This window comes from Onychostoma macrolepis, chromosome 16 (assembly GCF_012432095.1).
Source record: "Onychostoma macrolepis isolate SWU-2019 chromosome 16, ASM1243209v1, whole genome shotgun sequence".
In the NCBI taxonomy this organism is placed as follows: Eukaryota; Metazoa; Chordata; class Actinopteri; order Cypriniformes; family Cyprinidae; genus Onychostoma; species Onychostoma macrolepis.
The window spans coordinates 11,056,728-11,082,227 of record NC_081170.1 but is presented as its reverse complement, the minus strand read 5'-3'; the positions used below and the strand labels follow the sequence as shown (position 1 = coordinate 11,082,227).

Here is a 25,500-nt window from a genome sequence, read left to right as displayed (position 1 = left end):
ATGGGCCAAGAAGGCAACTAGTAGTTATCTATTCTGTAGTGCAAGTTTGTTCACTGGAATAAACACTAAACGAGTTGTTTTGTTTCTTTTATTTATCTGAACAGGTTAACAATAACAAAAAAAATTATGCAGAAATCCTGACCAATGAATTGCATACTAAATATAACATATATAATACATTTATTGAAACATTATGTAATGTTGCAATAAATAAATAAAAGTACAGTGAAGTGTATATCATGTATCTCAGTTCACTTTTCTTTTTTTATATAAAAAACACACCGTGTTTATATTTTGTAGTCATTTTTCATTATTATATATTGTATATATATTGATTTTATTTCAAGGTGTGTATTTCAGTTTGTTTTCCATAAAGTTTTTCATTTTAAGGTGCATTTGTATTTCACATGTTATTTCACATCCTTATTTGTTTATTATACATTTTATTCGTTGCAGTTCTATTTTCTTTATTATTTGATTGTATATTTATTTAATTTAGTCTGTTAAATGTAAATGTGTGAAACAGAATGCATTGTGATAAAAATACAATTGCATCTTTAAAACTATGATTAATTAAAAAAAAGTGGAACAAACAATTATTTCAAAAATAAAATAAAATAATAGATTTTTTTAGACATCACAACAAACATTTTTGCCTCTGCCAAAATTGTATTTCTTTATTTTTTGCTCCAAAATGTATTTGTCTACCAAGGAGACAAAAATTGTGTTATGAAATATGAGACATGAAAAATAAAAATAAAGCTTCTTTTATATTTTTATACTAATACTTTTAATAGTGAGCCGTTTACAATCTGCAATCGTTCTTTATACGCACACACACACACACACACACACACACACACACATATATATATATATATATATATATATATATTTGTTTGTTTGTAAAAAATGTCCATGTCATTAAAAGTTTATCCATGTCATTGGTGAAGTTTTTTTATTTTTTATTTTTTTGCAGCGTGTTGCAGGCAGAGGTCGCACAGCTGTGGAGCGCTACACTAGGAGGCGGGGAACCGGAGGAGGGCGCGTCCAAAAGGATCCTCCTCAGAGTCTTACCTGGCAAAAATTAGTTTTAACGCCATAGTGAAGGCATGTCCAGGACGCGGTCACAGGATGATTTTTTAATTAGCTAGGCACTGTTTTCGACCTGCACCATGTATACGACTGAACGCAGGCGCATGAGCCTGCACGACACCAAGAGAAAGGATCCAGTGCGAGTTTCAGCTGGAAGTTTATGGCAGGATCCTTTGGCTCTCGAAATCGGCGGCGGGAGTAAAGGCGTAATATCCCCGCGGAGTCGGACTAGGGCTTTATCCGTGGTGTATATCGCCGTTGACGACGGGTCTCCGCCTCAAACTGAGGCGAATCTTTCACTGACATGTCTTAAAGAAGCTTGCGCAGACGCGCATGCGGTGCTGAAGAGCATGTCTTATGAGCGCATTGCGTTGGGCACCACTGAAATTCTGGACACTTTCTACAACGCAGGCAAGTTGTGGCACGTACATATCTGGGATTTTCAGGAATATTTCCAGAGTGCATTTGTAAGCGGTTGTTATTTGAACTGTGTTTAGATGTTGTCGTGGTGGAGATGAATAACACAATCTGCCAGCCGTCTCTGTTTTATCACCTGGGTGTCAGGGAGAGTTTCAGTATGACCAATAATGTCATCCTGTATTGTAACAAACGAGAAGACGATCTTCAAGTTGTGAAGGTGAGACACAACGCACACACAAACATCCTTCAGAAAGTGTAAGGTTGTTTTTGAAAGTCACCATGAAGTACACCGGCGCTAGTTGTCACTTTTTATACCATTGAATATTTCTCAGTGTGAGTATAATTTTGAATGACAGTTTGATGCAAACCTTAAAGACTTGGCAACCAAAAAAAAGTAGTACTTTGACAACAATGTTGTCATGCTATGTGGGGAAAGTTGTCATAATGGGATCTTCTATTTAAACAGTACTACTATTATGAAACATGAAGTGATTAATAATACAGCATAAATTGGAACATACATAAATATCGAACCATTTTGGCCAACACAAGATGCAAATTTTTGTATAAAATTATGTGACTGTAAGCATGTGACTGCTTAACCCAAATATTCTTTTTATTGAAAATATCCTTGTTCTAAAATACAAATATTTGTGTCCTGCTTTCCAGTAATATGTGTGTATTTATATATGTGTGTGTATGTATGTATACACGTACACACACACATAAAATATGTATTTTTCTCATAACATGATAATTGCAAACAAACATCACTTAATTTTTTAGATTTATTCTTCAAGTAAGACAAATAAGAAAAAAAAAACATTTTCCTGAAAACACAGTTTGACCTTTCAGTAAAATTTTCATTAAATAGTTGTTGGTTTTTATTGTGAACATGTTTACCAACATTTATTACAAAATATAATGATATTGATATTTAGGGCACAATTTGGATAGTAGAATTTACAAATAAAATTGCAATTTAAGTATTTACCTAGATGTTTGAAACTAACATACAAAAAACACTGCTTTATAAAACAAGCATTTGTAATTGGACTTATCACTCTAAACATTATAGTTACCAAGTGACCGTCTTTGTGACAACCTGCCCCGGTACTATGTCATATGTGTTCATTTGGTCTTCTGTATTCTTCATTCTAGGAGCAATGTGGGAGCTACACTTTTATCCCCTACATGGTGTCACCACAAGGTAAAGTATTTGCCTGTGATGCCACACTGATGAGGGGCATCAAAGATTTCCTCCATTCCAGCTTTAAAATTGAATCCCTGCTGACCCCTCTGGTGGATCGACTGGTCAAGTTGCTGGAGAGTGTTCACATTAATTCTAGGTAGGAATGTGATGCATTTTTGCGCATTTTCTTTTCCTGGAAGTCAGTTGCTAGATGCTGCTTTCAAATTGTGTGAATTAACGTTTAACACACTCTTGCCTCATAGCGAATACCTCCACGAGGCAATCCGCAGAGAGATCCGTTTGGCCCGAGAGCACTTCACCGGACAGGCCCTGAGTCAGGAGCTGGGCCGGATCCAGAAGCGCCTGGACTCGGTGGAGCTTCTGAGTCCAGACATTGTTATGAGCCTCCTGCTATCTTACCGGGACATCCCAGTGAGTTACTAGAGTTACATATGCACAACACTAAACTTTCAGTTACAAACACGGCTAATATGAATGATCACATAGATAGCATACTGTGCAGTTATTATATTATATGAACAAACAGGCTCTTTTTTTATACATTTGCAGTATTTTTGAATGCATGTTTGTGCCAGAATATCTTTGTGTGAATGTTTTGATTGTTCCTGTGCTGCACACCTGAATCTGTTTAATTATTAATGAGCTCTAGAAATGAGATCTCACCGTCCTTGATATAATAAGTCATATAGTAAACATTAAGTAATTGCATCCTGTTCTTAATTTAATTTGATTATATGCAATTCCTTGTCTACCCAGAGGAATAAGTGAGAATATTTGACAATGGTTGTGAAATATTAGAGGTGCCAGCGAAATGTGTGAATAATTCATTGAAATTGAACTCTCTTTCTCTGTGTTTCAAGGACTACAACGCCATAATAAATCTAGTGGAGACCTTGAATAATTTGCCCATGTGCATGGTGACAGCACATCAGAACATCAAGTTTCAGTATATATTTGCACTGAACAGGTAAACTTTTAATTTTTTTTTAAATAATGCAATACACAAAAACAAACATTTATTTGAGGAAAATATTAATATTGTTCCTTACAAAACATTTTGAAATGTGTTTAAAGGAGGAATCACCCTGGTGATCGTGCCAAAGCTTTAAAGCTCATTTTACCCATCGTGGAATCAGGGGGCACCGTGGCCTCAGATGTGTACTGCCTGTGCGGGCGCATCTACAAGGACATGTTCCTGAGTTCGGGCTTCAAAGACACAAACAGCAGAGATCAAGCTTGTTACTGGTGAGTCATTACAAATTATTCTCTTGTTCGACATAATCACCACAAGACTGTTGATCTTTATGTCTGTTGCACACATTTATAAACATCCACTTCACTGTATAGTGCTATGGACAGCATCTGAAATAATGTAAATAAAAGTTAATTAATAATCCAGTGGTTTGCACACGCTTCCAAAAACTGGTCAGTAGTTTTGTCTTGCATTCCAGTACAAATATGCAAACAGAGAATTTTGAACGCAGGTGCTGAGAGGGTGCTAGATCAATGACAGGGGGAGCTGGGCAATTAATAGTAAATATGACCAAAACAGGTTGTTATTATTATTATTATTTTTCATATGAATAATAAACTCTCTATATATGCGCATTTCAAATGTTTGTGAGGAGTGTGGGAGTATTATCGCGCTTAGCCTATTGTCTTTTTTATTTTTTCCTCCCGCGGAAAGAACTTAAAATACTCTGTCATTTTTGGATGTGATTTCTGCCATCTCATGCAGTCTCTGTGAATGGAGCGCGTCACAACAATGAATTATTAATAAATAATTAAAATGTCTTCTTTTCCCCCGATGCATTCATAAACATTACTTTAGCTTTGCGGCAAGCTTTATGTGTGTGCTTGAGCGCGGAATAGGCTATAATACGCCTAAATGTGTATTATTAAAGGATGGTTTAGTAGGTTATTATACTAATCAATTTAATATAAATGTGCAACTAGTTGATTAGGAAAATCTTTAGTCGGGGCAGGCCTACTTGGCACAAGGAACTGATCCATTTTTAAAATATAATGCTGACATTATGTGCAACTGCAAATCACGTCACGTTGTATTGCAGCAGTTATGCATTTGTAATGAGTCAAATGTTTTATTTTATTTCGTTTTTTATGGGGGTGCTATGGGGATGCTTTGGTTTTTCTTGGGAGTGCTGGAGCAAATTAAGCAGATTTATGCTTTAAACAAACAAACAAAATACATAAAAATGTGCAATGGGGTAAGAAAAATAAAATAATTTCCTAATATATGCCCTGAGACAAATACAATTTAATACAGTTTTGCTTCTCATGTGTATTTGTCTGGCTTAAATCATGTTTAGATATTTTCTTTTACTAAAAATGAGAGAAAATAATTTTTAATAAAATTTTAATAACATTTTTGTGTGCAAATTTTATCACTGTGGTTCAAGCAGAGATGCAGTCTTGTTTGTGGTAGTGCTAATTTCTCTAATATTCCATTTACAGTAATGATGTCTTGTGTTTCTACCTTTATGTTGTCCTGCAGGTATGGAAAGGCTTTTGAGATTGAACCATCTTTGCACTCCGGAATCAATAACGTTGTGCTTCAGATAGCTGCTGGGCATGAATTCGACACCTCTATTGAACTTCGGAAAATCGGTGTGTTTGTGTGTCCCTCATCTAGCTTCACTGCTCTGGTTGTGAGCACTTTAAACAGTGAGATGGTTCATGGTTTGGTCTACATATCTTGTGCAGTAGTGCTTTGTGGGCTATTGCATGGTCTTTTCTGTATAGCAGGCTAGTGTATAGAAACTGATATTTAGTGGCCTACTTGTATGATACAGATGCTTCAGGCGTTGAACATGAATGCATGATTATACAAAGTATGTGAATAGAGAATGTGAGAAAGTAACAGTTTGAGGTGGTTAAACAGGTGTTGCCTTGCTTTTACACTTTACATGCATGACTCCCACTCTTCATTCATTTACCAAACAGAGTTTTTATTACTGTGTTTTTGTGTTTTTTGTGCATTGTGCAGGTGTCACACTCAGTAGCCTGCTGGGCAGGAAAGGCAGTCTAGAGAAAATGCAGGACTACTGGGATGTGGGTTTTTATCTGGGGGCTGGAATCTTGGCAAATGAGCACAAGAAAGTCGTAGAAGCTTCTGAGAAACTCTACAGGCTCAATGCGCCAATGTGGTGAGTAAAGAAAGCAAATGTTTATTTAGCTTTATTTAAGGTAGTGTGAAGTTAAGAATTTAAGTTATAACTATTAATGAATATTATTGGAATGATTTTCATTCATGTAAAAATATATTTATTAATATATATTTTTTAATTTTTGCTGTCAAACGATTGATCAACAAATAAAAAAATTTGTTTACATAATATGTGTGTGTACTGTGTATGTGTATTATGTATATATAAATACACACACATGCATGTGTATATATTTCAGAAAAATATGCTGTTTATATATTAAATATATTTTAAATATAATATAAATTATATGAATGTAAATATATACATGTAAATACTTAAAATATTTTCAAGGTTTTTGTGTATTTATATATACATAATAAATATACACAGTACACACACATATATTATGTAAACAAAAACCTTTTTTTGGGATGTGATTAATCGTTTGACAGCACTAATTTTTTTTTAATTTCTTTTTACTGAATAAAACTCTTCAAAAAAAATATAAATATAAAAATAAATAATAAAAGTGTGGTTCCAAATTAATTTACATTTACATTTAAAGCCCTAAGTTTTATGTTCAAAATCTACTAAATGTCTATTTTTAGCATTAAGAAAGCCATAAAAAAGAACTAGGCCTATCAATTTATTATTATTTTTAATATAATTAATTACACAATATACAGATTAAATCAATAAATTGCATGAGAAACACCCTCAATAAATAGAATTAAAAAGGAATCAGATTATAGTGACAAAACATGAAGGTGGTATTTCAAGTTTAAATTAATCTTGAATAACTGCACAAACCTAAATAAGATTTATCCCTTAAAACAGGTATGTTGCATCCATCATGGAGACATATATACTGTACAAGCAGTTTGCCAAACCTCGAAACATCAGTCATCCTAAACAGGAAAGTGTGGACTTTTGGATGGAGTTAATGGTGCAGGCATGCAAGCCTACCGTTTCCACAGCGCGCTGCCCAGTAAGACTGCTTCTTTTCTCCCTTCTCATGGGTACAACGTTACCCTACTGTGCAAGAGACAGCTTGTTTCACTTAGCTTCAACAACAATTAAAGGAAAGGCCAAAAAGGTGGAGACATAAACAGGCTCAAAATATACATCTTTTTTAGGTTCTGATTCTGGAGCCCACTAAAGTCTTCCAACCTAGTATAATAAGCGTAAGTGAAGAAGATGACAGCCGTACAGTGCAGCTGAGACACATCACTCCACTCGAGGTAAACACCCTTGACCCTTGATGCTTTTTGCACATGTTGTGCAGGCTGCAGTGTGTGTTGTCACGCAGTGGAGTTTCCATGCTATTACATTATTTATGTGATAGATAGGCATCGTTTAACATTACGGAAGGCGGGGTGACCCAATGCTTTATGCTGTAAAATTCAACATTGTGTACATGTCTGTGGGACTGTAATTTGTTATTTGGCTTTCCCAGAAAGGTCTTCATGAGTGGACTTTCCCAGCATCTGCGATTCGTGGAGTAAGGTACTGTGCACTTATGGGAATACTGTCATTTCCACTTTTTTTTTTTTTTCTTCTTTCTGTTTTCCATTTCCAAGCTTGCAGCAGTTTATATTCCCACTAGGGCTGCTCTGTTTTGGCCACAGCCCAGTGACTTTCTCTGAATAGGCCTTTTTTTTAAACTTCCTCACTTGCTGCTTGGCCTGGTTGACGCCTGTTATCCTCTTTCCAGCTTTTAAGCTATAAGTTTCTGTCTGTTCTTTTTCTTTCTGATTTTGTTCCTATTTCCAGCCCTTAGGGCAACAGACGTCTTGTTTAGAGCTAATGTTGCAAAATAAATGACACGGAATGTTAATATTTAAGGTCAGATTGACCCATAGTTAAAAAATAATTTCAGTTATGCATAAATAGCTCCAGGAAGGGTTTGTATTCCTGGCATTATTAGTATTTCCACACAGATGTGCATTATTTGTTTATCTGAACATGATTCCATTTTCTAAGGCATCTTAACTAAATTAAATTTGTCTGTTTTTTTTTGTTTTTTTTTTGTAAAGTATATAGTGTTGTATTTGTCATTAAAATGTTTTAGAGTTGCAATTAGCTGTTCAATCATTGTCAATTTGTAGGCCATCCTGGAAGGCTTATTTGCAATCCAGTGAATGTTAAAATATTGCTTCAAATTTAAATATTTGATTGACATTATTTAAAGAGAGTTTCAAATGTTTTATATGACGCATTTAATTACATATTCACCTAAAACTTTTGAAACCATTGTGGGTTACAGCACTACAACAGTTGTCAGATTCACATGGTTGCATTTTTAATTTAATTTAATATCATTTATTGGGAAGTCGTGGCCTAATGGTTAGAGAGTCTCAGGTCCGGCAGGAATTGTAGGTGGGGTCCAGTGCTTCAGTGCTCTCTCCACCCTCAAAACCACGACTGAGGTGCCCTTGAGCAAGGCACCGTACCCACAACTGCTCCCTGGGCGCCGCAGCATAAATGGCTGCCCACTGCTCCGGTGTGTGTGTGTTCACTGGTGTGTGTGTGTGCACTTTGGATGGGTAAAATGCAGAGCACAAATTCCGAGTATGGGTCACCATTCTTGGCCATGTGTCACTTTTCACTTTCACTTTAAAATGTCAAAAATTCACTTTTTAAATATTAAATGTTATATATATGTATAAAAATGATTTTACTTATAAATTCCCAAGGGAAACCACGGCTCTTGAGTTTTAGGACTACAAACTGAATCGCTGTATTTTGATCAGTTTCAAATGGTGTAAAATGGCTTGACCCATTATCTTTGATGTTTTATTTTTATTCCACTCTTGCAGCATCTCCAAGTTTGACGAGCGGAGCTGCTTTTTGTATGTCCTGTACAATTCAGATGACTTTCAGTTGTACTTTCCCAGCGATCTTCATTGTAAAGGGTGAGCTCCTCCCATCGGCACATTGCTTAAACACGCTGCCAAGGACAACATGAGGGAAGAGCTCTAGTGTCATGATTGTTTTGACAGAGAATGAACTCTTAAAAGATTATGTTCTGTGAATTTGTTTTAAGAATAATCTGAATCTAAACTTCAGAGGTGCTGTGGGCACTATTTACTGAGCCTTTAAAATACATGTCATATTATTTTCCCATGTATCCTGTTGTATCAGGTTCGGTAAGTCACGTTTGACCTCATTTTATGAACTTGCCATTGTTCCAATGAAATAAGCATTAAGCAATTATGCAATGGCAAAATGATTAAGTGCATTTTAACATCATAAAGGAAATGCTTTGCTGAAATATCATGTGTAGCAATGAAAGATTTTTCCATTGAACATATTCTCAAACCCTATAATTTGTGTGTTGCTTGTCAGGTTCTCTGATCTGGTCAACTCTCTGTTGAATCACACAGAAAGTCCCGTAGAAGATTCCAGTCCAATCAGGGGAGGAGAAGGAGATTTAGAGGTGAGAGAAATCCCCATGAATATCATATCACCTCTCATTGTTTGTTCAGTCTAGTAACCATGTTCAGCATTAGTAAAAATGTGCACTTGGCTGATTAAGCAGCTGTTTTTATCTTATCCTTGAAATACAACCCTTAAAATGACTTCCGCTGATGTAGACTCATGGTAGAATCGGATGATATTATTGAGTTGAACAGACCTGAGATATATTTGAAAACCTCAGAGTCCTTAGTTTAGTTTTGATTTAACCAATTAGTTGATTCATTTCTCATGGCTTGGACTGTGCCAGTCAGGATATTTAATGTCAATTGATTCTGCTGTTTTCCTGTTTATTACCATGAAGCTGCTTTGACACAATCTGTACTGTATCTGTAACCGCTATAGAAATAATGGTGACTTGACTTGACATTTTATGGTCAAATAGTTTCCTTCAATGTGGATCATTCCAAATGTAGTTTTATGTTGCAGACTGTAAATATGGTACCACTATATGACAGACAGTACCATAATGCAACTGTGATATCTGCCTGTTTTCTTTTTCTTTTACAATCTTTAGAATTGCCATAATTCCACGTTTAAACCTACTTCCTGCTATCATGTGTTCTTAGTGCCAGTTTAGTACTTGTTGAATATAGCAGTTAAGTGTGAAATGTAATGTAATGTTTTGCTGTTTTTTTTAACAAGCATTGGGCATACATGTTCTTTTAACTTTAATTTTTGCTTCATCTTTAACCATTGCTTAATTAAATGTCTGTTAATTAATTACCGTTCAAAAGTTTGAGGTTGAAACGATTTTTTAAAATGTTTTGTCTCTTATAATCACCAAGACTAAACTTATTTAATGAAAAATGCAGTAAAAACAGCAATGTTGTGAAATATTATTGCAATTTAACATTTCTGTTTTTTTATTTGAATATCTTTTCAAATGTAATTTATGTGATTGTATTATGTTCCTTTAGTGTCACACTACTTATTATTATCAATGTTTAAAACAGTTGTGTTGAAACCGTAATACATTTTTTAGGATTCTTTGATTAATGGAAAGTACAAAAGAACAGTATTTATTTGAAACAAATCTTTTGTAGCATTATCAATGTCTTTGCTGTCACTTTTGATCAATTTAATGCATCCTTGATGAATAAAAGTAACAATTTCTTTAAAAATATATTTCAGTACATTTATGAGAGGAATGAGAATGGAGACAAGGTGGTGCTAGGGAAAGGAACCTATGGAGTGGTGTATGCTGGACGGGATCCTAGCAATCAAGTGCGCATCGCAATCAAAGAGATCCCAGAGAAGGACAGCACGTATGAACTTGTTTTTCCATTGCTTTGATTTTTCTAGTGGAATGCATAATTTAGAATATGTTTCTTATCAGTTTAGCTGTATGAAGAATCAAAAAGATAAAAGAACTTGTGTATATATATTACGTAACAGTGTACATTGAAAATATACTATAAGATTCACAACTTTTAAAACATAAACATAAAATTACTATATGATGATAATGATAAAATTTATAAAATGTATGAATAATTTCATATGTTAAACAGTGAACACATTAATAAATCAAATAAAAAATAATAGTTATGTATATATGACCTTTACATTTAACCTTTTAATAGAAGATTTACGTCACTTTTGAACTGTGTATACATTGTTGATCTGCTTCAGTAGAAATCCAGTGCTTGTTTGTTGACCTCTGACCATGTTCAAAGGTCCCCACGGCCCAGTGATGTTTGTCCGCAGGACTGATGCTTGTTTAAACTGTCCTCACATGGACAGTTAGCAGATGTAGACCTCTCCATGTGATCCAAGTCTTGTGCTTGACTGTTTTTACCAAATATGCCCATAAAACCCTTATGATCGTGGTCAGAACTACATAGCTTAGATGATCATAATATTTACTTTTTGTCTACCATTTTGGTGTCTCTCTTTTTTTCTGGGTCTTAGCTACTCTCAACCACTCCATGAGGAGATTGCGCTACACAAGAGGCTGAAGCACAGGAATATTGTTCAGTATTTGGGATCGGTCAGTGAGGATGGCTTCATTAAGATCTTCATGGAGGAGGTTCCTGGAGGTGTGGCATGCTGTGCTAATTGTTCTCTGTCATAACCGTTTAACTTTTCCTTTTTGATGACATTGGGAAATGTTGGTTTTCGTAAAGTCTATTGAGAAATCCTTGGTTCTAAGGAAGGGTGTGTTGTGTGTAATGTTCATGTGTGGGAAGATCTCCAGCTGAGAGCGTAATTGAAATGTGCTATACTGAACAGCACGGACCAGTTCAGAGAATTCACCTCCGAGTTATTTATGGGTCAGTGACGTAACACTCATTGATGTGTTTGGTCCTACACCTCCTATATGAAGACTATACATAGACTATACTGAGTCATGAAAAAAAGTTGAGCAGTTTGTAGTGAAGTAGTTACTTTAAAATATTATTAATATTTGACCAGCTTTAGTTTGCCAATGTCAGAAAATAGGAAATTATATTACTGTAGATCTTTGTGGCAAGATCAGTGTACCCCTTAAAAATGACAAAAAAAAATCTACTTTTACATGTTCAGTTTGTCAGATGGTAATACCCCTAAAAAAAAATTAAAAGTATTCATATATAAATTATTATTATTATTATTTTTTTTGCCTTGATAAGGCATACTGTAAGATGTGCACACTCACATGGACTCGAGGGAAATAAATATTGAACCACCATTCAGAAGTTTTGGGGTTGATAAGATTTAAAAAAATAAATAAATAAAATGTTTTGTCTTATACTCTCCAAGGCTGCATGTTATTGCATTAAAAATACAGTAAAAAGTAATATTGTGAAATATTATTACTATTTAAAATATTTTTTTTCTAGAGCATAGTATATGTAGTGTATATATATTTTGTCATTTATTCCTGTGATCGCAAAATGTAATTTTCAGCAGCCAACTTTTCTTGTCTGCAGTATCACGTGATCCTTCAGAAATTATTCCAATATGCTGCTCATGCAATTGGTGCTCATGAAACATTTTTTATTATTATCAGTGTTAAAGTCTGCATGAAATCAAAATTTACAATATTTATTTTGTTAGTGAACATTGCTAGTTATAAGGTGAACAATTAACCAGTGCAAGTTAATACACTGAAAAAACATTTGTCTTTGTAATCTTTAATCAAAATCTGATCATTTGCATTCCTTCTCCGAAGAATATGCTTAACCACGCCCCTCCAACAGTTAGTTTGCTGTGAGTGAGAGATGAGAGGAGAAGCGCAAAAATAAACCCCGCCCTCTATTCAGTGTTCGGTTTCAATTGGAAATACGTCACCATACTGAAATGAAAAAACAATTGTGCTGCTTCAAATTTTTGTGGAAGCTGTGATACATTTTTCTCTGAATTTTTTTTAAATGAATGGAACCATTAAAAGAACAATATTTATTTGAATTTTTGTAACGTTATAAATGTTTTACTGGCCCTTTTTGATTAGTTTAATGTGTCCTTGCTGAATAAAAGTATATTTCTTTTAAAGAAAAAAATATTTCTTAGCTCCAATTTTAGAACTGTAGTGTATTGACATTTTTAATTTGAAGTAATTTAACATTAGATTGTTGAAAATAGAGCATTAAATCAACATAAATACAGTTATTATATTTTAAGAATGTCGATGAGTTTTAGATGTTATAAAAAAATCATGATCTCTTCTATTATTTATCTATTGTATTCATTATGGTAATTTTTAATATATTTTACTAACATTTTATATTTATTTATGTGCATGTGAATACACAGTGTATGATTTTAAAATGTATTCACTTGTTTTTTCTTCCTTCACAGGAAGTTTGTCTTCTCTCTTACGATCAAAGTGGGGGCCTCTTAAAGATAATGAGGCGACCGTTGTCTTCTATACCAAGCAGATTCTTGAAGGGCTGAAATATCTCCACGATAATCAGATCGTACATAGAGATATTAAGGTATAAATAGATGACAGTGCTGCCGTTGCTTTCAGACTAAATTTATGAAAATTTCAGCTGCAATTTTCATGATCACATGCCATTACTTTTCATCTCACCAGGGTGATAATGTTTTGATAAATACATACAGCGGACTGCTCAAGATATCAGATTTTGGTACTTCTAAGAGACTAGCAGGAATCAATCCATGCACAGAGACATTCACAGGTGAGTCTCCTAGCACATACTTCTCACATTACATCATGTACTTTTGTGTGTTTGCTTTTCAAACTCCTCCTGATTCATTCGTCCACAGGCACTCTGCAGTACATGGCTCCAGAAATCATCGACCAAGGTCCTCGTGGCTATGGCAAACCGGCTGATATATGGTCTTTGGGTTGCACCATCATAGAAATGGCCACAGGGAAGCCACCTTTTCATGAGCTGGGAAGTCCTCAAGCAGCCATGTTTAAGGTGCTGAAGGTTTTTGAAGCAGGAATCTGAGTGCTATTTTAAGCTGATGGTTATATAACCATGTTAAATGAACTGTGAAGTTTATTTACATTCCATTCTCACATTCTCAATTGAATTTCATGCTCAATGCGTATTTAATAATGTCACGGTTAGGCCAGACAAATAACTGGTATGCAAGAGGAAGACAGTTTACGCTAATGTCTGCTAAAGCGCCCATTGTGGAAAAGACTGATGCTGCAAAACTGCTGCTGTTACGAATTACTTTCTGGCACATTTTTGTAGCTAGAAGTGTTTGCATACTCAAGCCTAAATGTTAATATCTCTAACAAAGAATCTCATCAGGTTTAATAACTGTCCCCCTACAGGTGGGAATGTTTAAGATCCATCCCACAGTGCCGGAGTGCATGTCAGAGGAAGCTAAAGGCTTCATCATGTGCTGCTTTGAACCCAACCCAGACAAGAGAGCCACAGCTTCAGAGCTCCTGAAGAACAGCTTTCTGAAGGCCAGTCCCAGGAAAAGGGCAAAGCCTCAGTCTGAAAACACTCTGAAAGAACCTGTCGGTGAGCTTGTAGAACCGCGTCTATAAATCTCTGACACTTTAAAATCAACAGCTTTAAATGGGTGTTTCTTCAGCTTTGGCTGCTTTTGGCCTTTTGGAAATAAACCCTTCTCTCTAAACACTCACTTTTTTTGGTCTACTTATGTCCAGCAATGTTCATTCGTAATGCTGAAGAAATCCATTTTTGTTTACTTATTTATTCATAGTATTATTTATTTGTAATTCTATTATTAATTTATTTAATAAGTTATTCATTCATAATTAAATTACTTAATTATTTTATAAGAGCATGATTTTATGTATTTTTAATTATTTATTTGTATACATTTTGTTTTATTTCACTTTTATTTTATTTTATTCATTCATTTATAATTTATTTAATTTTTTTAATTAAGTTTTATATTTTTAAAGGGTTAGTTCACCCAAAAATGAAAATTCTGTCATTAATTACTCACCCTCATGTTGTTCCAAACCCATAAGACCTTATTTACTTAAGAAGATATTTTTGATTAAATCCGAGAACATTGCAGTTGTGTTGCTGTCTATGGAGGGTCTGAGAGCTTTTAGATTTAATCAAAAATATCTTAATTTGTGTTCCCGAAGATGAACGAAGTTCTTACGGGTTTGGAACGACATGAGGGTGAGTAATTAATGACAGAAACTATCCCTTTAAGTGTAATTATTATCTTTTTTTTCTGAAAAAAAGAATATTTGTCCTCCAAGCGTTTGAAAAATGTGGACGTGATAAAAGTTAACCAGGCAGTTGTTATATGATCTACATATAGCCAAAAGTGGATAAAATCCCAAAATAACCCCTGAAAATGAACCCCAGGACATGAGAGTGCCAAAGCTGAATGTGAGGCATTTGAAGAAACACCCACTTATGAATTATGAGTAATTATGTAAGTAATTTGATATTAATTACTGGATATTTGCATATTCTGAGTTTATATGGTCATTATTTTGTAGGAGACTTTCATAGGAGCATGTCCGTACCCATTGCATTGCATGTGGAGAACACAGATGCTGAACACAATGAATTGTCCTCCTCTTGTGATTTGAGAAGGACCAAGCCTGCCTTCAAAGTAAATGACATGGCTGAAAGTCCACCCAGCTCCAGCAGCTTTTTGGCGTGAGTCCATGCATCAGATCCCAAATTCTGGGAATTATATAATAAGAAACATTCTTCTAGCACCTGAAATGTCTTATTTGCCTTCATGCTGTATGTATTTTTCTGTTGATAGAGTGCCAGATGAGCCTCAAGCATACATGACTACAAGTCCAGCGGTTTCTGGAGAGAATCTAGGTCTGTTCATGCTGAGAAAGGACAGTGAACGGAGGGATACGCTGCATAGGATCCTTATGGAGTACATAAGCAATGTAGTTCAAAACATTCAGGAAACACTACCGCAGGTACATTCGCACACTACTATGTCACCGGATGTGTTAGATGTGGAATGCTGCCACACCACCAGTGCCCTTTCTTAAATGCTTGAGTGATTCTGAATTGACGCGTGTGTGAAGATTTGCCTTTTATTCCATCTAACAGGCAGAGGAGCCGTGCATCACCTCAGATCACATCAGCGAGCTGATTGGCTGCCTCCGAGAGCACATCCGCTCTCCAGACAAAAGGCACCTGAATAACAGCCTCCTGACTTTGCGCTCCAGACTGCTGAACTCCTCTGTGCCTCTCAGCAGCCTGCAGGCGGTGCTCTTTAGCTTCCAGGATGCAGTATGTTCTTTGCTTTCAGTTTAACTCCGTTTCAAGCCTAACTCAAACTAAAACTAATGGCTAATTAGCAACATTTGCAATTACTAAAAAAGCCAATTATTATTACTATTGCACATACTGAGAGTTAGGGATTTGTTAAAAAATCTGTTGTTAAAATGGTTTAAAAATAATAAAAAAATTTTTTTTGAAATGTTAAACTCATTCTTTACTTTTTCGGCATTTTACTTCTGCTCTCTATACATTTAATATAAATGTATCTATTTGTAATTAAAAAGTAAAAATTGTATACATATTTGTGCATTTATTTATTTACTCATAAATCTTACCTTCATAATATTGAATGTACTGTATATGCGACTCTTGTGTTTGTAGGTCAAAAAGGTCCTGAGGAAACAACAAATAAAACCTCACTGGATGTTTGCTTTGGACAACTTGCTGAGGCAGGCTGTACAAGATGCTATCACGGTTTTGCTCCCAGGTGCATAAAGGACACCATTTCAATTAAAACATTGATCCCATATGCTTTTCTGCATCCATGAATCTTCTGTTACCTGCATATCTTCATTGCCGTCCCTCAAAATCCCTTTTCAGAGCTCCGGCTTCAGCTACAGTCATCGTTTGAAAACGAGGAAAGTTCTCCCGAATCCGAGCGGCCCACAGAGGCCGATTCTGAAACAACCGTCACCCCCATCACGAAGAACAAGGAGGAATGGGGTATCAGTCAAAATTCTGAAGAGGGTCACACCAAATGCAACAATCTGTCTAGTGAACTCATCTCTAGCCACTCTTCACTTACAAAGGAGTTATCAGAACTTCGACTTGAGTCCAGGAGGTATTGAAAACCTTACCCCTCTTTGTTGCTCTCAAACCTTTTGAAGTGTTTAATGCATAAAATACTTGCATAATGTACACTGCCATTCAAAAGTTTGGGTTCAGTAAATTTGTTTTATTAATTTATCTTAAAAATAATACTTTAATTCAGTAAGGATGTATTAAATTGATTAAAAGTATAAGTAAAGACATTTATGATGCACATTTTTTCAAAATAAATGCCATCGTTTATTATCAGAATCCTGAAAATGTATCCACAAAAATTAAATTTGAAACCTGAAAATGAGTTTCCACAAAAATATTTAACAGCTGTTTTTAACATTGATAATAAGTGACGTGTGTAAGTAATAAAAATGATTTCTGAAGGATTATATGACACTGAAGACTGGAGTAATGGCTGCCGAAAACCATTTTAAATTTGTAAAAAATATTTCACAACATTACGATTGTTACTGAATTTTTAATCTAATATATGCAGCCAGCATATGACACTTCTACAGTATTAAAAAATGAGAGGAATAAACTAAGTTCTGCAGTTATCGGAGCTTTATTTATTAATTTTTTTTTTAAAGTAGCCACAAGAGGGCAATGAATGAGGACCACACTGATTTCATGCGGTTGGGAATTGTTCGCATTGCATTCCAGGTTGCTAATTCAGCTGAATGAAAAGGAGAAAGAATTCCAGGAGCTTCTGAGGAACTCACTTCAGACCAAACAAAGGCACATCAACGCCCTGGAGGTCAGGGCTGTGTCTGCAGTGGCAGGTTAATCGTGTTTTTTTCAACTATAGCTTCTGAAATAAGCACTGTATTTACCACTAAACGATTGTTTTTAAAGTTCTTCCTCCATACTAGAGAAAGTTCTCGCCTGAGGCAATCAAAAGGTGTGACCACGGAGCAATGTGTGTCACATTTATTCACATCCACTCCACATGCCACTGCTTGTCTTTAGTTCTGGGAGGAGATTTTGAGACTCATAAAGAACACGCCCTGTAATTGCTTATAAGAGTTACCCATTTTCAACCAACCCAATTTTATGCATGACCCTCGGGGCTTGCGTTTTCACAAGATGTACTTCTATAGATATAATACCTGTTCTGGAAGTGTTTTAGAAACAATACATTTTGTAGTGACCTTTTTTTTTGTAATAGCATATGACAGTAACATTACTGTAAATATGCTAATTATGCATCCATAGTAACATTGTGTGATATGTTTATTCTTCCCACAGATAATAAACCTTCACCCCATAATGTTCACAATGCTGCTATGGTGCGCTGGTTAAGAGGTGTTCCAGTGGATGAGAAAACCATCGAAATAGTGAGTGAAAATATGGAAAAAAAATTTTTTTTGACCACAAGCTTTGATTTGCTAATTCATATTTATAGACTTCTAACAGTGAAAGCTTGCTTAAAAACTAAAAATATTGAAGTTGATTAGTGATTGCCTGTTCTTTGATTTCATAAAGCTTGTTTTTCATGAGTTCACCTTGGAGAGTCTCCTCCATCTCGCCTGCAGAGATGATCTGCAGTACTGTGGCATCAAGTAAGTCCTTTAGACATCCGTACTGAACAGGAATAATCTGCCAAGCTCCAGGAGATATAGTTAAAATTCTATATTTCATTAAAGAAATCATATATACACTGCTGTTTGGGGTCTGTAAGTTTTATTTTTTATGATTTTGAAGGTAGCTCTTATGCAGAATGCTTATTTATTTATTATAGTTAGAAAGCTCAAAAGAACAACGGTTATTTGAAAAAATAAAATAAAATTGTAACAAAATAAATGATCAGTTTAATGCCTTGCTAAATAAAATTGCTAGAAAAACATAGTGATTACAGTCTTTTGAACACTTCTGTATAATGTGCCGTAAATCTGTGTTCATGCATTTGTTACTCAGAGGCGGGATGCTGTGTCGTTTGTGGGGTGCCATCTCCAAGCAGAGGAAGTCTCATCTCAGTCCAGTGAAAGAGGACAACGAAGATGCCATTTTCTAACAGACACGAATGACTCTCTCTTGACCAGTTTTTACATGCTATGAGCTCAGTGAGTTTGCAGTTTATAGAGTATGTGCCTTTTTTGGTACTATTATTTTGTTATGTTAAAAAAAACACTACTGTTCAAAAGTTTGGGGTTGACAAGAATGTTTTTGAAAGAAGGCTCCCATGTTCTTCCAGACTGCATTTATTTTAGTAGTCATTACTCCATACTCGGTGTCTTCAGAAATAATTCCAATATGCTGATTTGATGCTCAAGAGACATTTATTATAATTATCAATGCTGAAAATTATTATGGGTTGTGCTGCTTAATATTTTTGTGGAAACATTACTTGAATTTTTTTGAAATATAAATGTTTTGTAACATTATAAATGTCTTTACTGTCACTCTATGAATTGAATGTGCTTGCTGAATAAAACTTGTTATTAAAAAAAAAAACTTAATGACCCCAAACATTTGAATGGTAGCGTACAATCTCAGAATAGTTTGAGAACATTCAGTCTCTCAAATGTAGTGCTGTCAAACGATTAATCGCATCCAAAATAAATGTTTTTGTTTACATAATATATGTATGTGTGCTGTGTATATTTAAATACACACACATGCATGTACAGTATATACTTTAGAAAAATGTGTTGTTTATATTAAATGTTTATTTATAATATAAATTATATGAATGTAAATATTTTCAAAATAAAAACTGTATGCGTGTGTATTTATATATACATAATAAATATACACAAAATACACACATGCAAACAAAAACTTATTTTGGATGTGATTAATCGTTTGACAGCACTACTCAGATGTTACATTTAGAAAGAGATTCAATATATATTTTTTATGGATATAAAGTTCTATAATGTGTGAAATATTTATGCTAAAATCATATGTTATTGTGCAGGGTATTGAGTTGTGTATATACTGTACAGGGTACAAAAATATTTGTATTTATGAATTGTCCGTTCTTACTAAATACTAAATATTACCTACCCTTACAGACAGCTAAACTACAAAAAAGTAAACTAAAATTTATTAATTTATTTTAGAAATAAAGCTTTTAATATGAATGTACAAGTGAAAGGAAATGGTTACTGGTCTACATTTCTTTCTTGTTCTTTTTGAATGGTCTTATGTGATATCAAATGCATTTTTAAACACACAAATATTCCATGTAATCCTTCAATTCATGTGAGATAATAATAGCAACAAGAAAATAATTAGTAATTGTTGTTAAAAATATTTTAATATGGAGTTTAGTATGTTGCAACGGACAGGATGTCAACTTTCCAAAATTGTATTTGATGTCAACTATTGCATTTTTTAAACGAGGAAAAATGTTAGTAATGATATTGTCATATAAGATATCACAGTATGCAAACCCAGCCACACCGTGATAGTCTGATGACTCCTGCTAAACATCTGAGTAACCGTATTAGCAATTCATTTTTAATGAAGCCAGATTTTTGACAAGCTTCCTTAAATCCACATTATTCATCTGGACGAATGTGCATTTCATTTCTCAGAATATGTTATTTTAATTGTATATGTAGAGGCTGCTGCAGAGGTGCAGTATCTGAATACTTTATGAACATATAAATATATTATTTTAATGGAGTCCAAAACATCTGCACAAACAAGCATTAGTAACATCATTTTCCAGTGTGAAATCTCACTGACGTTATTCACATTCCTCAGAGATGTGTTTCAGTCCTTACTGGCAATACAAAGCGTGTGTTTGGTGGATGGGCGGTTCACAGTCATGTGTGGAAGAAGTGATGCCATGCACTGAAGCTGATCTAACAGTTCCAGCCACGCTTCCTTATGTTTCTGAACTGTTTATGTTGCCTTAGCAACAGCTATTACATCATGCTCTGACCGCTGCCTCCAGATTGAGGATCAGTTTACCACAGGGAAATTTCCTCCTTTTCCCTGATAGGTGTGTGGCTGTTTGCACTGTTTTGGTGCAGTCACCCACTTCGATGATCAAGCAAGAACATGAAGTTTTGAATCACCCTAAGGATATGAGCTAATCAGTGGGATGGGATTCTCTAGTCATTCAGTGAGCCATACCTTGCATTTTTCAATAAAAGGCTGGAATAAACTACACAACTTTTCAAATCTGGATGCATAATACGCTTGCAGACTTTGTAAATGGTTCTTTATTAAAACTGTGCATCGTACACTAAACAACTGAGGATCACACATCATGCTCTCAGAAGAGAAAAAAAAAAGGCACAAAACTAGGACGGTACACTTTCAAAAGGTAAAAAGGTGTACCTGTAGAAAGGATACCACCCCAGTGACAGCTTTTGTATCTTTTTTTCTGAGATGCAAGCAACACATGACAAATGAAAACAAAATGTCAAATTAGACCATCAAACATGTTCAATATCATTCGACCAGATGGATTCAACTCTGACTGGCCAGAATCTGCTGGCTGACTCTGACTTTATTCAACTAGTGACAACTTATCCAGACAGCAAATCGGAGCATAAATGTGTACAGAAGTCGTGTATTCCAGCCTTAACTGGCATGACAAATGACTGGGAAGTTGTTGGCATATATTTGTTGTTGGAATATATAATTGTACAGATTTTGAAATAATTTTGAGCCCAATTCAGAACTTTTTGTTTTCCGTCATTTAACTTTAAATCCCATTGCAGTAAACAACGCTATAGTTGAATTTCAGTTTGCCTTGTTATTGATTATATATCAATTGCTTTTTAATGACTTGGCAAGAGTAATGACTAGCAGAGCATAGCTTGCCCTTGAAAACTGGTTGTAGTCCAGGGCTCTCCACAGCTAGTGGTGCTTTTCAGCAGGTGGAGCAGATGTCACTGCTTTGGCCAGAGATTTTGAGGTTAACTGAACAGGATTTGCTTTTCATAGCCGTCTATTTCTTCTTCCTTCCTGTTCTTTTTTTCTGTGTATGTCTATTGAGCTCATTCTGTCCTTCTTTTGCTGTCAAGACCTCTTTATCTGTCTCCTTGTGAAGGCTGGTGGTGTATGCGATCCATTAAATAGGGAATTCTGTACAGGGATTATGGCTTTCGGACTAACTTCATTCTGTAAGCAGGAGGATGTTCTTTTTCATCAATTTCGAATAAAGCTGTCTTATCACTGCTCTACAGCCTCAAGTTTTCTGAAACCGCCCTGTGGTCCACATTATGTGAAGAAATGACATTTGGTGAATGGATAATAACTGTTAGATACTCATATGGAATTCTGAAAAAAAAAAAGATTCAGAGAGATTTTTTACTGAAGAAGAGAGAGTTAAAGGGGGTTGGAGAAAATCATGTAAACACTTGAAGAATAGGCAATATTTCTTTAATAACTTGTTTTACGACCTTTGTGTTTAATACAGCTTCCAAACTTCTTAGAATAGATTCATACAACTTTTGAATAGTCTTCAGAGGAATGTCGCCAACATCTGCCAATTTATTGATGGAGATGTTGGAGGAGAACACTCTCTCTCTTCTCTGCAAAACTGTCCACAGTAGTTTGATCATATTCAAGTAAGGTGATTTGAGAAGACAAGGGCAGATCTTGAAGTTCATCTTGGTGCTCAATCTGTCCAGGTTTTATCATGACCATCATTTTTGCATTTTAGCATTGGTGTCAGTAAGTTCTATGTGGCCGGTTCTTGTGGAAATATAAACTTCAAAGAGAATATTGATGTTTGCTGTCACTTTTGCTGCAGTATTTTTGTATTGTTTGGATCCAAACTTTCTTAGTGCTTGATGGTCCTATCATTCACTTTCAGGGTTTCACTCACTATTCTTTTTCACTCGTGAAGTTGTGTCATGCTTGTGTCTGCAGTCTTAATTGTAAAGACTGTTGTTTCAGAGAATTTTTGATGTGTTTGCAGCTTAAGCATTATTAAATAAGTAAATAATATCCGAATAGCACAGCTTTAGCTTGGCACCACAGCTGTATCTACTGCACCTGCAGTGCATGGAAGGTCCTCACTGCATAAAGGTTTCTCTTAAGGTGGCTACAATAAAATTCTTTTTTTTTTTTTTTAAAACATGCTGTCATTCAAATGTACCAATAGGCTATATTTCAACAGTGAAGGACATTTTAAAGAGGAATTTAAGCTTTTAAACTGATCCAGTAGGGTCACAGTGGGTCATTCACCCACTCTGTCCCTTTTCCATTCTCTCTTTATCTTCCCGGTAAGTACAATGTTTGTCATGGTAATGAAAGGGTCTTTGGGCGGATCTTTGGATGGTGGAGAAGGGGTGGGGGCCACGTGAAGGTGTAGAAGGGCAAAAAGGGGGCTGTGGTTTCTGCAGTGCAAGATTCAATCCATGGCTTTGGAAAGGGGTCCAGAGGTGAAGTGTGGGAGGGGGTGAACATCTTTCGCATGTTCGTATTTGTGTGTGCATGGCTCTGTTACCATATGGGTAAAGACAGTGTGCAATTGTAACATATGAACATATGCTATGTGTGTGTGTGTATATATATATATATATATATATATATATATATTATAACATGTTTTTATTGATTTTTATTTGAATTTAAAGATCATGAAACGGGTAAAATGAACCCCTATTCTTTAAGAAAAAAAATTATCTGGAAAAAAGAGATACTGTCTTTGCAGAAAATTGACAGTACTTTTTTCCATTAGTTTTACTCACATTTCATTCAGCTATAAAACACAACAAAACACACTGCAATGCCTTAATTCAAAATACAGGTAAAACATCTGCAGAAAATCAATATAGAAAATTCCTTTAACCTGCTACATTGGTCCACATTTTTACAAACTTTTCTAAAAGTGTAGCTGCGGCAAGAGATTTTGCATAATATTATATTTTTTTAACATATTTTTTGATTACTTTTTTTATAAGGGTGTCATGCAATTACTGACAAATCACATAACCAAATCTCCAAATTGCACTATACAATGCTTCTGTATTTTATAGCCTTTGTACTCTGCACAATGACAATAAAGTTGCATCTAATCTAAACACCAGTTACATACTCTTGCTATTATTCTACTTACTTTAGTGAGCCAAATGGAGTCAAGTGGAATTGTTTGGGCTTATTTGGCTGACTTGAATTTCTAAATTTTATTTCGGCTAAAAGCAAATGGTGTTTCACTATCTGCAAAAATGATATTTATGTTGGTTGTTGCCTCATCATGACATTCCACCCAATAAGTGACCTCATTTTGTGAGGCAAATTTATGAGTACTTAGAAAACCCCTTTGTGATAATCATAACTCTGTAATGTTTAAATAAGGTTAATGTGTGGTTGTCTTTGCCCACATTTTACAAAGAAAATTTCCCAACCTTGTTTAAATTTGCAAAACACATTGTGACATTGTTTAAGATTGGTTTACATTGCCTCACATATAATATCTAATGTCATGCAACATTGCACCTGAACTGTGGCTGACTGGAGACAATTATTTCAGAGAAATTATATAGTATGCTGACTAACTGGTTTCTTGTTCTGCTGCGCATTATGATCTCTAATAAACAAAGTAGCTCGATTCATTTGACACCACATTGTTATATTTATGATCTGTCAACCCCATCCTGTTGCTTCCCATCTGAACTCTACAAGGCAGGACAGACTTTGGCAGAAATGTTTCAAACAATGAACAGATGAGACTGCCCAGGCTCACTAACTCTATTCTAAAGTTGGCTGATACCACGTTCCACACATAGAAACACACTTATGAAAGACTGAAGGTCTGTCTGGGTGCATTTTGGGCATTCCTGTTATTGTGATTTCATTAAGGGGCCACTAATGACCCTGACCATGCAGAGATGCTGACCCTTGGGTTCTGCAGGACAATAGACAGGCTTCTCAAGACAGATTCTATTGAACCTGAGCCTCGCCAAACATATAAAACTAAAGTTTTAATCCCAGTGTCCAAAATGGGTAGCAATGGAACAAACTGCTAGATATCAAATAGCAACCGAACTGTATTGTTTAGATACTTTAGCAATTTTATCTTGTTTTTTTAGGAGGCATGAAAACAAATTTGCATTGAAATATATCTTGTTTTCAGCTCAGTTAGTTTGAATCTCAACTACTAATCACATGCAACATGACATGAGTGACTCTTTGGGTGTGGAACATTATCCACAAAAACACGTGAAACAGAAACATGTAAAAGAACATGATTCATTGGTTTATTAAAGATTTCTTATCACACTTTCTTCTCTTGACAATGAAAATAGTTAAACCAGGCTTCTCACTCAGTCTAATTTCCCTTTCTAATTTTGATTTGATCATATTAGAGCTCTATTGTGTCCTGTTTACTCCGTGGTTGGATGTCCCTCACAGTTCAGCCTCTATTCAGCTATCAAATTCAACAAAGCCATTAGAAAATATTGCCCAGAATGTGTTAAAGTTTGTGTACGCCCACAGAGACATAAATATTCTGTGTGCGTGTGTGTGTGTTCACATCTTTAGTTCACAGTGCCTTTTTTTGTGAAAAGCATATAGTTTTGTTCTTATTTTCCATAATGAAATGCTTTTTGCATTTACATTACCAGTGTAATCACAAAACTGTCCTCAATAAAGCAAATCTGGACTATTTTTCTGCTTTGTCACAACTCATTCATTCTTCATTTTCAGCTCATAAAAAGCTTTTGAGTGAGTCTTT

At 35.0% G+C, this 25,500-nt stretch overlaps 1 protein-coding gene across 1 annotated transcript; it reads left to right on the top strand.

Moving 5' to 3' along the window:
- Positions 1–979: 979 nt before the first annotated feature.
- si:ch211-1i11.3 (mitogen-activated protein kinase kinase kinase 5) lies at positions 980–20,029 on the top strand. Its single transcript, XM_058746216.1, has 28 exons — positions 980–1,506; positions 1,593–1,732; positions 2,677–2,864; positions 2,971–3,139; positions 3,589–3,695; positions 3,803–3,973; positions 5,244–5,356; positions 5,736–5,895; positions 6,736–6,886; positions 7,035–7,139; positions 7,355–7,404; positions 8,718–8,813; positions 9,247–9,337; positions 10,510–10,643; positions 11,290–11,417; positions 13,159–13,295; positions 13,397–13,502; positions 13,591–13,748; positions 14,114–14,309; positions 15,278–15,440; positions 15,553–15,721; positions 15,858–16,040; positions 16,413–16,518; positions 16,632–16,872; positions 17,517–17,635; positions 18,102–18,190; positions 18,339–18,415; positions 18,771–20,029. The coding sequence occupies exons 1-28, from the start codon at positions 1,176–1,178 to the stop codon at positions 18,865–18,867; spliced, it is 3,975 nt and encodes a 1,324-aa protein (XP_058602199.1). The 5' UTR covers positions 980–1,175; the 3' UTR covers positions 18,868–20,029.
- The last annotated feature ends 5,471 nt before the right edge of the window (positions 20,030–25,500 follow it).

What these genes read in the sequence shown, in the direction of transcription:
- si:ch211-1i11.3 (XM_058746216.1), top strand. Translation starts at nt 1,176, where the DNA reads ATGTATACGACTGAACGCAGGCGCATGAGCCTGCACGACACCAAGAGA. An exon ending in AGTGTTCACATTAATTCTAG is followed by an intron (nt 2,865 to 2,970) that starts GTAGGAATGTGA and finishes CTTGCCTCATAG; the next exon opens with CGAATACCTCCACGAGGCAA. An exon ending in ATGAGAAAACCATCGAAATA is followed by an intron (nt 18,191 to 18,338) that starts GTGAGTGAAAAT and finishes GATTTCATAAAG; the next exon opens with CTTGTTTTTCATGAGTTCAC.